Genomic DNA, 12,706 nt, shown 5'->3' with positions numbered 1-12,706 from the left:
TGACTTAGAGTTTAAATGTTGTTTGCATGAACTTTGGGTGGAGGCTGTGTAGTTGTACAGCAGATAAGATTTGTAATTAAACGGTTATTGGATTAGCTAAGATTGTAACAAAAAAAAAAATCAAGTGTTTTATAATGATTTACTGCATTTAATTGCTTTTAGGAGCTCAGAAGGAAGGAGCAGCTGGTTTTTTCAAAGGTGTCGGAAAAGGCTTAGTGGGAGCAGTAGCTAGGCCTACCGGAGGAATCATAGACATGGCAAGCAGCACATTTCAGGGTATTAAAAAGTAAGTAAAATAAGTGTACAGAGTGATATATAGCATGAAATAGATCATAGTAATACAGTAGTATACTGTGTCTTCTGTGTCAATATTTCTTATCTCTCAGCTTTGTCAGTGATACAAATGAGCTAAAAAATTATCCATATTTTACTTATACAATAAATAGGTGTTTCATTAAAAAATATGCAATTGATAGCATTTAACAAACACAGACACAAATCTCAGATATTTCTAGCATTACCAGAAAAACTAGTTTAAAGGCTCAGCAGTCAGACTTCCTTCAATATCTAATTTTTAACTTTTGCCCCAAATAAGCAGGAAAAAAGGACTTCTTAGGCAAATCAGAAGTTATTGTATATGTTATTACTCTTATGAGATGAGTTCCCAGACCACCAGATTATGCCATTTAGTTTGCTAATAATGATTCTCTGAAATAGATTTCTGAGTAAAGTCTATTACTGTTTCACAGAATTTCTATTCCTACACAAAAGTACATTCGTAGACAACAACAGTTGCTTTACTAGTACTTGAATCTGATTTGTATGCAAAATAATTTAAAGCCCTAGCTAAATACTATGGCTGAGTAGAGAGACTGACACACACTTTAAAATTTCTGCTTTATTGTCAGAGTTGCAGATTCTTCAGAGGATGTGATAAGCCTGCGCCCGCCTCGCTTCTTTGGGGAAGATGGAGTCATTAGACCTTACAGACTAAGAGATGGAACTGGAAGTCAGATATTACAGGTGAAGAAAATAAAAGATAATTTGACATAAACTCATCTTACATTGAAATGAATGTTCTAGATTTTCTCATTTCTTAAATTCCAGTTCACCCCTTACCAATCAACTCAGTAGTCAAGAAGTTCCATTTAATTTCTTAGGCATATGACCACATTAGTGATTTGGTTGCTGTGATACAACTTTTAATGTATATCAGTATATGTGTAGAGGTTTGTGCAAGACACAGAGCATTTTGAAAGAAGAAAAGGGTTTATATGTGCAATTTAAAACTTTTATGCCTTTAAACTTTATTTTTTTATAAACAGTGATGATAAATATGGGTACTTTTCTCAGTAATTTTATAATACACGTTTTAAGCAGTGACTTTTAAATCTCAGTTTTAGGTAAACCAGCATTTTAAAGACACTTAGGAGTAGCTGTATTTATGTCATATTAAAGCCATTGAAAGGACATAAACAGTTTTGAAGTGAAATACTGTTTGTATGAAGAACATGCTGAGCAGCTGTGAATCTTTAGTAATTCAGCTGCCATTTAAGCAAATTTAGCTTGGATATCAAAAGGGAAATTTCAGTTGTGACACACACAGCTTACAGACTTTATGGTTTTTCTCTGTTAAAGGTAAAACTGCTTTTTAGAAATGTTCAAACCTAAGAAATAACGTGGTAATTAGCGTTCGCATGAATCTAAACAGAACTTTTAAAAGTCACGTGGAAGGAGTCAGTGTGCCACTAAAATTTCATACAGAGATAAGCTTTTTGGAGAAGCAAATAATGAAGTAGCCTTTGGCCTTTGGAGAGCATTTTTTTGACTCATTTTGGGAATTACCACAGCTGTTTGTTTCATGTCAGTTTTCACTCTTGTTGTTTCTGTTTCTTTTGCATTTCATTAGTTTGTCTGTTATTTTCTGGTAGAAGAGGATTGCTCTAAGGGGCAGCTTAGCTATGCTCACTGTACCATTCACTGGTGATCTAGTTCAGCAGACTGAAAGCTTGATAAGAATTAATATGCCTCTGCCTTTCTTCTAACGAGATAGCTTTGACCTGTGCTCTCCAATTTAAAGCTAGTGTTATAAAGCAGTATTGCCCTGACTTGGGAGTAGGTAGAACCTGCTGCTGATGAATGGCATAAATTTTTTCTAATCTTTCTCCTCTTACCAAAGTAAGAAAATCAATTTCAAAACATCCCCTTTTTCTGTTTTAAAGTGTACCAGAAAAACAAATGCTAACAAACAGCAGAGTCAGCTGTAACGTGCAGACTTCTCTAATGGCTTTACATTGCTTTTTGCTTCTTAAATTTGTATGTGTTCATTGGGGCTTTTTCTGAGCAACCTTTACAAAATTCTGCAGTGTGATTAGAATTTTTCTTTGTTGTGTGGTTGGGCACAGTATCACCACTTTCCGTTATCCAGCTTATGAAAGTATTAAGGCATGGCCGTGTGTAATGCCTTTCATATTTTGTGGTGGCAGCCACCATTCAAAAGTAGCTAAACTTGAAAAATTGATGTGTTTCATATTAGTCTTCACTAGTGATGTTTCCAAGGCAGCACTACTCTTGAAGAATTGTTTTCAAAGCTCCAAGCATGGTTATTATTCTCCCTTGTAGACAGCCCAGTCAGAAGATACCAAATTGCATTTTTTTTCCCCAGACATTCAACTCTGGTCAAGGATGTTTGACCTCTTAGTCTTAATTTAACCCTCAAGCTTACTAATAGTTTTGGTCTTTAATGTATCTGCTGTTAGTTTGTTTTGCATGAGACTCAGAGTATTGCATGTCCCCTATCTGAAGCAGTTTGAATAGAATAATATTTTCTTATGGGGGAAGAAAAAAGATTATTCTCTCCTTTTGTATTGTTTCTTTGCATATAGGTTTCATGACTGCTCCCACTGCAGTCACTGTATTGTAGAATTTTGAACTGATTACTGGGTTAGGTTGAAATCAAACTTGTAGCAATTTAGAGATTATATATGCTTATATTTGAAGGAAATAGGTGTAAGTTATTTTGTGTGGTCATGCCATGTCCTAAACTAGGATATCGCGTCAGAATTTATTTTCTAAGGGTTTGTTTTGCTTTAGCTAACAAAGTTGCCAGACGAAGTAGTGCTTCTAAACTAATACTTTTGCTTTCTTCTTCCCTTATCATGCTTTCAGAAAAGACAGGCCTACAGAGAGTGGACTGTGACTCACAGTATTAGTGATGATGATGATGATGATGATGATGATTACAGTTAGGAGAATGTGGACTGTAACAGATATACACGGCCTTTGTCACATTCTTTTGACCTTTAAGTTTTAAATGTTGCTGCTATAGTTTCTGCTGAGAGATGGGGATGTTGTCATACTAAATTCTTAATTTTGAAACTGTGAATAAAAAAGTGGGGATATAAACTGTGTGGTGATCATGCTAGGCAAAGGAGCAAAGAACATAATAAAAATAGTCTTACAGATAAAACTGGACATTAGGTCATACAGTACTGAATAATATGGAAAAATCAGTAAAGTCATAACTTAGAATTTGTTTCCATATATCTTTCTATCAAGTGTGTTTAATGTTTTTGCATTTATATAAGTGTTTGATAGGGTTTATTTCTAATTTGCTAGATGGATTGCTTTTGAATGTGCTTAGTAAAACTTTACTGAGTTGTACAGTCACTATTGGTGTTAAAAAGCTGTTTGACTGTTTTATTCATATTTCAAAAGTATTTTGTCTGGTTTTCTTCTTAACAATAAACATGTCTAAAGTATATATAAAATGGATTCATCTGTTCTGTTCCAACATTGTTTCTCATGTTTCCCGGAACTAGATAATGTAAAAACACTAAATGGCATATAGAAGTATTTAAAAGATGAAATACATACATTTTGCAAGGAACGTTTAACATAAGCCTTTAATTTTTCATTATCATTTGTTTTACCATAATTTCTAAGTACTTTTGTGTATCTTTTAGTATCCTTAGATGTGTGAAATAACAGTTACCTTTTTATTCTGACAATGAATTATTTGGCTCTTAGATCATTATTTTTGTTTGTCATTTTTCCTACACTAGTAAGTCTCAAAAAAAAAAAAAAAAAAAGTAAAAAAACCAGCCCAGAACTGAACTCTTAAATCACTGACATGGGAGAAATACCAGTAGTTTTACAAGACTTGGTGTAGTAAAACATGTGTAACATATATTTAGGTTTTTATTTACCTAGATATGGGGCTGGGGTGGGAGAGGGGAATATCAACACTGAACCACTACAATTCTGTATTATAAATTCTACAAAAAACCTTTACAAGTTCTTTGTTTCTTTGAATAATTGATCAATTCTGTATTCACTGGAATGCTTGCAGTTTTATCGTTCTTCTTTGTGGCTTGTTATTAAACTTAGAATTTCGTGTTACACTGCAAACACATCTTGGGATAGTTATTTCTATATCAGTAGGTCCTGTAGTGAGAATTAATTCTTCTGGCAATATCTGAGCTATTTGCATTGCTCTAAAGCAGTAAGAGCTTCTGAAATGTTTGTGTATTTACCAAGGTAATGTGATTTCTGTAATTCTGTATGTCCCTTATTGTCTCTTGGCTTCCATTGTCAAAATTCTGAGGGAAGAACCAGTAAAATGGATTAAGACTTCTTATTCTGGCTAGACGCATTCAAAAACTGCTGTACAGTCTGATCTCTTGGGCAGTTGCCCAGGGACTATGTGTCTGTGATCTCACAGATAAAAGAGAGGACAAACTAAACTTGAGAGCTTGTTTTAGCTGAAATTTCTGATGCTTACGATTGCTGTAGGTCGTGTATTGCTATTTATTTTCTAATACTGTCCCCTCAAAAGGATGTCTCACAGAAGTAGATGGAGAACTGCACTGCAATGTGTTACTGCCTGTGGGAGAGATTTTGAGTGCTTCAGGTAGAAATGGATCTTAGGTATTTCGTCAAAGAACATAGGAAATTATTTTCATCATCCGTCCTGAAAAAAGACATGTCATGTCTAAATGTTGAGAAAATTGTTAGGTACAACTTTCTGGAAAGGTTGCTGTGGCATTTTATGAGCTTCATTGGGTTTTGAGAATTTGGAATAATGTTACCTAACATTTTCTTTTTTTATCCTATGAAATTGTTTTTCTTCTGTAATGACCAGTCTTAATAGTCAATGCATATCAATTTTATTAAAAAAAGCACTTTTTTTTCCTAAATTTTAAAAAAAAGCTTTTGAAATACAATCACTTTTTGATTGAATATTGACCTAACTTTTAAAGTTTCTTAACTCACAAATTTACAAATTGTTGCAGAATGTAAAGGTAAAACTCAGCATGAATGGTTGTACTTCTGGGTCAGGTGTTGCTAATTCAAGTTACACTGAAATTAAACTGAAAAGAGTTCTTTCTTTACTCAGTAGATGGAAAGGATGATTATATACCTTAGAATGTTTTGTTTCTTTTATGGAGTATAGTTCTATTTCCAAAGTTTTTATGTTAATAAAAAAGTAGTCATTTTATACAAGTATTTTATGTGTTTATCTCTTGAGCCTCTGAACACTGGGAAAAGGAATCTTGTGGATTTGGGATAACAAAAACTTGTATCACCTGGGATATTAGTATTTCATTTACCTCTAGGTCATGGAATGAATAGCTGTGAAAACTATAATAGCTAAGTAGCAGAAAATGAAGCTCTTTCAGGCAGAGAGAAAACAAGGACAAAACAAACAAAAAAACAATTTAGAGATCAGTTTATTTAGGGATTCAAAGTAACAACTTAGAAAGTATAGACCATCTTTTCAATTTATTTTTTTCCCTTCAATTTAATACATTTTAGGTTTCACCCAACCACCCTACCCTTTTTCACTGCTGAATTGAAGTCCACTTCTGTAGCTGAAAACTTCAGGTCTGAGTGCCATCCCTCTGGCTCAGATTGCTGAGTTCTCTGCTGTTGGATGCAGAACAAGTTGATTCAGCTTTTCCCAGGTGTTCAGTGTTACTCTTTTGGTGACTTGTATAATGGTAACCTGAATTTATGTGCGTCCTCTGTGCTGAGGGGAATGATTGGCTGTGTTCTTTATCTCTAAAGTTTTTCGGTACATCAGTTCTGGTGTTCCTGTTTTCTCAAGAGGCTCTGTAGACTGAAGTCAGTGCAAGGGGATACTGTAGACAGTTTGTGGGTTCATTTAATCGACTGTTCATGCATTTTTTATTATTCATTTACAGCAGCTATAGACTTGACAGGGAATAAAGCTGAAGGATAGGCTAGTCTTGTGCTTATGAAGCTTAGTCATTAACACTTGCACTGTGAAATCATTGGTTCTCTGTGTCACAGCTCAATGTCTACGCAAAACCAAAACAGATTCAAAGTATTTTTTAAAATTAATTTCCTTTTGTAGTGTATGAGTTTGTGAGGACACTTTTGCCGTGTTGTATAAGGTTGCTGCCCAATTATACTGAAGCAATGTAAGCTTGTAGGGAAGACAATCCTTCAAAGCTGTGCTTCAATAACATGTCCTGTTGTATTGGAGGTGTTCAACTTTCGGTTCAGTGATCCATTTTTGGTCATGAGGTAAGCTTTAGATCAGGTGGTAGAATGTTGGAAGTGGTTTGAACAGAACAATGTTGCTTTGTCTTCCAATTTCAGTCTGCCATGAAGAACATCTGAGTGGGAAAAGTGCATCATACTGCTCCTTTCTCTCCTTCCCCCACTCCCCATTTGTGCTTGACTTCTAATAAAAACATAAACATCATATCATGAAGTACCCTAAAACTGAGGTTTCACTTCATAAAATTGCAGGGAGAAATTCTTTCCAGATTCAAAGTAACTTCATTTTTGACATCGTCCTGACACTTATCAGGCTTTCATGCAGGCTGTCTAGTTTGCTGCTCCTTCAGCTGAGTCACAGCTGTCATGATCCTCCTTTAGAAAACCTGCCTTGTCTAGGTTAAAGGAAAAAGCTATATCTTTATCACCTAAATGCACAACATTTGAGTGCTATTATACAGCCATTGCCCAACCCCAAAGAGAAGACTCGTATGTATTCCCAGGAAGCTGTTTGAAACCAGCTAATACTAATTGTTTCAGAAGAACAGAAAAACTTGCGTGACTCGCTTTCATTTTCACTTGATTGTGATTGTGATTGAAGCATAGATGCAATATTTTTCCATGTCCCTGCTGATGCAGTAATTATGCTTCAAATGCTACAAATCAAAGGACTTTGGTTGGATTGTCAGAAAACAGAGCATCTAGATGTAGTCATAACGCAAGTGTAAGATCAGTATGGTTTCTCCATTCAGCTCATCAAACAAATTCTCTTGTGTATTCAGATCAAAACTTGTCCAAGATAATTCTCTTAGTCCGCATAGGGAAATTATGTATCTGTTGTGAAGTAGGAGCTTTGTGTTCTGAAAGAAAGCTGCTGTCCTAGTTTTTGCTGTCCTGCATACTGTGGCCTTAGATTTAAATGTTGACATTGATCACAAATTTCTCTTAATTTTCCTAAAACCGTGTTGGTTTCAGAGCTGCTCCTCAACGTGGCTGAATGGAATCTTGAATTCAGACACTAGCACATCATGGACAAAAGCTTTGCTTGTTGTAGAATGACATAGCACATTAGGATAACTGGAGAGAAAGAAGGCAGTCAAGGATTAATGTTGGTTCTTATTAATAAAGGATGAAGAAATAATTTTGCATGGCAGAAAAAATGAATGTTTTACATGTTACTTTTTCTTTCTTTAACAGTTTTTCCCCTTTTTTTCACACACATTCAAGCTACATCTAGCAAATCACCTGGGAACTGCTTAGAACTATTAAATGTTTCTGTGGGGAAGATTGGGTGTGTAATTGTACCAGGTTAGACTGTTGAAATTAGGAATTCTGCAGTTTTGAAGAAGTCACTTTAAAATTTGAGTGGAAAGATACATTCAGGGTTGGAGTTTCTAGCAACAGCATTCAGAATTCACATATTTGGACAGTAGTCAGTTCATAAGTAAATACACTGGCAGTCTATAATCTAGTTGAAACCTTCAAGTTTCCTGAACAGTAAGAGAGAGCAGCAGATTCATAACCACTTTTTAAGTAGTAACAGCCTTTGCAGAGTTTTGTTACATACTGTTTCAGTTGAGATGAGTTCAAGGATATGTAAAGTTAGAGTATTCTAACTTTAGTATCATACATACGACTAGTATTTTTTAGAACTGTTACCAGAAGGTTCATAGATTTTTAATTTTGTCTCCACTATATAACACTCTGTTTCATTTCTAACTTTGTCAAAGGCCTCTGTGCTTGCTTCTCCAAAATTAGGAGCATGTGGTGTGATTAGGAATCTCTCCAAATGCAGACACTTCTAGACATTGAGCGTATTTGCATATCCATCTCTGCACAAATGATCGCATTTCTGTTAGATTATTGCAGTGATATCTAAGCATTTGTACTGCAGGTAAGAATTTGTGAAGAAGGGTATCTGTGTTTGTGTTATTTCACACTTTACAGCTGCTGGAGTGTTCTCTTTATTCAGTAGGTTCATTCAATTTCCATACCTAGTCAGTGAACCATAAGATATACTGAAAGTAATCAGGTTACTAAAATATTTTTATTTTGAAATACATTGTGTTTTAAAAACTGGTGTTTGTTTTCTTACAGTGGTGAACCTAATACTGAACAAAGAATGACTGATCCATGTTAACTTTTATAGTTTTGCATCACCAAACAGTGGCCCAAGTTGCTGATTTTCTCCGTACAATAGCTAAATACTGTAAAATTGTAAAAAACTATTTAGGTATCTATATTGAGGGATCAATTACATATCCTTTTATGTTTGAGTTGTGTAAGGAGCTTTGGTAGCAGAGCACAGTAGTGATCTTACTGTGAGAATTATCAGCAGCAAATTGATATGCCCCTTTATGAAGTATTTCCTAATGAATAGGTGCAAGGCTAATGTTAAAAGGGATAAAGGGTTGAAAAATTGAAAGGCAGAAAATTTAGAAGTAGTTACTGCTCAGTATTGGCATAGATACAAGTGTTGCCTTTGCAAATAGCCTGTGCAGCATCTCCTTGTGCTTTATTTCCCAATTAACTTCTGTTGTCTAGAAAACTATAGAATGCAGATAACTTGAGTTTATGGTGTTTGACTCTTAGAGCTAACAGTGAGAACTAGATGGCTCAGCACATACCACAAGCTAACACTGTTTTTGTGCTCTGCAAATCAGGTTTGGGAATCTTGATAGAACAAAACACTTCTTGTGGAATTTGGTGGGCATTTAAATAGTTTTTATTCAGGATTGTCACCTGTGTGATAGTTAAGTGCTGTACTTCCATACTAATTTTCACAATTCTCTATTCATTATCACTAAGCTGAGTAAGTTGCAGCAGGGTGACTTGTTGAAAATTGACTAGCAAACAGATGTAACAGGTAACAGCACTCTCCTGAGTCCAACTTAAGGAGGGTAAATATTTGGATTGAGAGCCTTACTCCAGTGCTATGCAAAGCACAACAAAGTTACTTTCAGCACAGGAGATTTTCACCATCCTACCAAGGCTAAATTTCTAAACGCTTCTACCCTATAATTGCTGCTAGTCGAACAGAGATACTGGTCATAGTGTATGATGTATTAGGTCAGTAAGAGACATTGGTGGCATTGTCACAGTGTCTTGCAGTTAAGCTCAGCAACATGTATTTTTTACCCCTACTCTTTTCATGCATGTTACCTCTGCAAGTTCCTGTCAGCCTCCATTTCCTTGTCTTTCTCACTAGGCCACTAACAAGAATCCATCAGGACATAGAACTAGACTAAATAACTAGATTGGATACCTTTATCCATGCTGTCTGTCCATGCAGCTTCCTCTGTCTCCTAACCATCCAATGTGTCCTGGAATGTTGTACCTTTTTTTGGTTATTTACTTACTAAGTAGAAACTTGGACCTCAATGTGAGAGGCAGGAGGAGACTCCATTCAGAGGCATAGCACCCCCTTGATAAAGCTTGAATAAGAAGTTTCCAAAAAGAATAAAAACCCCTACCTGTTTTCCAAGCCTTTAGTTGCTCGTTTCTTATGCCATTCTTCTTGCTGAATTCATCCTGCTCCTGACACTATCTCTTGAAGAAATAAATTCAAGCAGTGACTTACGTAAGTAGGCACATGATCAATAGCTGTGATTTTGTAGCCCAGCAGAGTTGGGGGGAAACAAGCCATTTGAGCTTTCTAAGAGCTTTCTAGAAAGTTCTCTTTTGGGGGACCTGATACTCAAGTGTTCATGCATTTTAGTCACTAAAGAACCAGCATCTTTGGAGAAGACATAGTTAAAAAAACCCTATTTGGGCAAGTGGAATTATCCATGCAGCCAAATATGAAGTTGTAGGGTACACCTAATTAAAGGTCTTTATTGTTTTGTTTTGTTGTTGAACACTCATTACATGGTTTTGCTATTTTAACTGCTTAGAGAACTAACCTACAAGTTTTTCAATATTGGCATACATAGCTGAAGCAGTATGTTTGTAGTTAAGAGTTTATTGAATCGTAATAGTGGTTTATACTAATCTGGTTTTGCTTCCAAGTTGTAACAGATAGGAAGCATGCAAGCAGTCATGTTGCTGTTCCCACTAAGACGCAGCAATCTTAATTTGGCCACTAAATTAGTCACACGTTGCTCAGGAAGTCAGAAATCCAGTGGTTGCCAAGTCATCGTAGAGTTAGAGCTTCTGTTTTTAAAAAATAATCAACTGCTGTCATCAATATGTAAAACGTATTGCCCATTAAAAATTACTCTGCTGCAGTATTCACAGCAATTGTAGCAAAAGGTGAAGTTCAGGGGGAAGCAAAAGAGTATGGAGGAATGCTAAGCATTACCTCAGGTGCATTATTGTAAGTCCCACTGTCTACATGATAATGGGTTTTATATATAGCTAGGTACAGATTTATTCCCAGAGCTCAGTGTTTTGGAGGTGACTTGGCATAAATTAGAAAAGGAATCATCATATCTTTTGTTGTCTCAGAACTGTATTAGTTCACAGAAGTTTAGCATGTACTAAAAATAGATGGAATCTGAGTCCTGAAATGTTTTGAGAAATTAATTTGTTCCTTGCCGGCTTTGGTTAGGATTGATTTTTATTTGCATAGCTGTATTAACAGCAACCAAATAATTCTACATAATTATCAATATTAGCTGTCACGGATGTGTTAGTTACATTCTGACTTTATGAATGTAGCCTTTTATTTGCAAGTTTGTGGCTTGTTATAATGTGTACTTTTGGAGCACAAATACATTTTAAGCACAAAATTAGGATATTAACAGCATATTCAAAGCTATGAAACTTTTATCTCTTTTTAGAAAATTGAAAATGGAAGATTTGCAAAACTCAGATATATTGCCCATGCTATGGTCAACAGTACAGATCTGTTAATGGTAACAAAAAGGTAAACGATTTTGACTCTGAACAATATGTGCTTGAAACAATCATCAAAATGTGCATGCCTTGATAATTGCTGATCAGTAACTGCACTGTCATGTGAAGTGTGGGGAAGGCATGCCTCATGTGCTGTTAATCATCTTCAGCAGTGGCATTTTATAGCACAAGAGTGTTGACTGTTATTTCTCCCCTACTAAAGAAGGGAAAAGGAATGCTGGTTTTATGATTTCTTTAGCTGAGAAGAGTTTGTTGCAAACCTTGTTAGGCTGAAGTCAGTTGAACTGTGGGATTCACTTTTAAATTGGCATATTGAAAGAAAAAGGATAATACAGGAACAGCGTCAAGGTCTAACAGTGGAGTATCAGGGATCCTTCTCAAAAAGTCTGGACAACTTTTTATAGAAACACAGGTTGAAGTAGTGTTACAGTTTTGCTATGAAAAACAGTGCTCTAAATAAGTTAGAGGAAAGTTCAAAATCCACCCTTTTGGAAAGTGTGGTGTATGGTCATTATAGATCATTAGATGGGGACTATTTTTCAACAAGGAGTGACTTAACTAGAGCAAGGGTAATGTGATAATGTTCAAGTATTTTTACATTAAATTTTAAATTATTACCTTTATTTTCTGGTGCCCAGTGGTGTGTTATTTGTGACAAAAGGGACATTTGGACAGCTGACATGTGAATGGCAATACAGTTATGATGAATTTACCAAAGAACCATTCATCGTCGATGGTCGAAGATTGCGCATTGAAGCCAAGGTGCGTTAACCTTATCATGTTTTGTTGTCTTTTTGAGTTACTGTTCATGAAATTGAACTTTGAACTCTTGCTCTCCTTTGAAATCTTGGTCTCTTTTTTAGCTGAGATACACTCAGAGAAAGGAGTTGAAATTTGGCATGGGCAGACTCCTCAGAGAACTAGCTTCTGACTCTTCTGAGCAGAATGGTGACTTGGTTTTTGCAGATGAAATTTTTCTTTGAGCCTTGGAAATTTTTTGTTGGGATGCACCAGTTCACAATGTATTCATAGACTGAAAAACAGGGATACAGCAAAGGGCTCAGAAGATTGCAGAATGTTTTTAGTATGCTCTCTGGCACTGTGGAAACATGCCAATATGTGGACTTCTACCTTGTTGCAAAGACTCAAAGAGCAGTGCAAAACATTGCATGTGCTATGCTTCAAGGATTCTTTTCCATTTGCTAGTAATCAAATTCTTCAAAAGTAAACAAAATTTTAATATCTTTAAAAAAACCCATAATGACGCATATTTATCCCTTTCAATACAAGCTGGAGAATGTTGCTCTTAGTTGCAATTTTT

The 12,706-nt window shown here is 35.6% G+C and overlaps 1 protein-coding gene across 1 annotated transcript in view; it reads left to right on the top strand.

Moving 5' to 3' along the window:
* LOC103797869 (vacuolar protein sorting-associated protein 13A-like) overlaps positions 1-12,706 on the top strand; it is a gene marked incomplete at its 5' end in the record, with an annotated part of 43,990 nt that overhangs the window by 28,440 nt on the left and 2,844 nt on the right. Inside the window, 4 exon segments of the mRNA XM_009070105.1 lie at positions 163-286; positions 909-1,023; positions 11,310-11,395; positions 12,024-12,147. Coding sequence (XP_009068353.1) covers positions 163-286; positions 909-1,023; positions 11,310-11,395; positions 12,024-12,147 — 449 coding nt within the window.

This window comes from Acanthisitta chloris, unplaced genomic scaffold (genome assembly GCF_000695815.1).
Source record: "Acanthisitta chloris isolate BGI_N310 unplaced genomic scaffold, ASM69581v1 scaffold11582, whole genome shotgun sequence".
Classification (NCBI taxonomy): domain Eukaryota; kingdom Metazoa; phylum Chordata; class Aves; order Passeriformes; family Acanthisittidae; genus Acanthisitta; species Acanthisitta chloris.
This window is presented reverse-complemented; position numbering and strand designations above follow the sequence as displayed.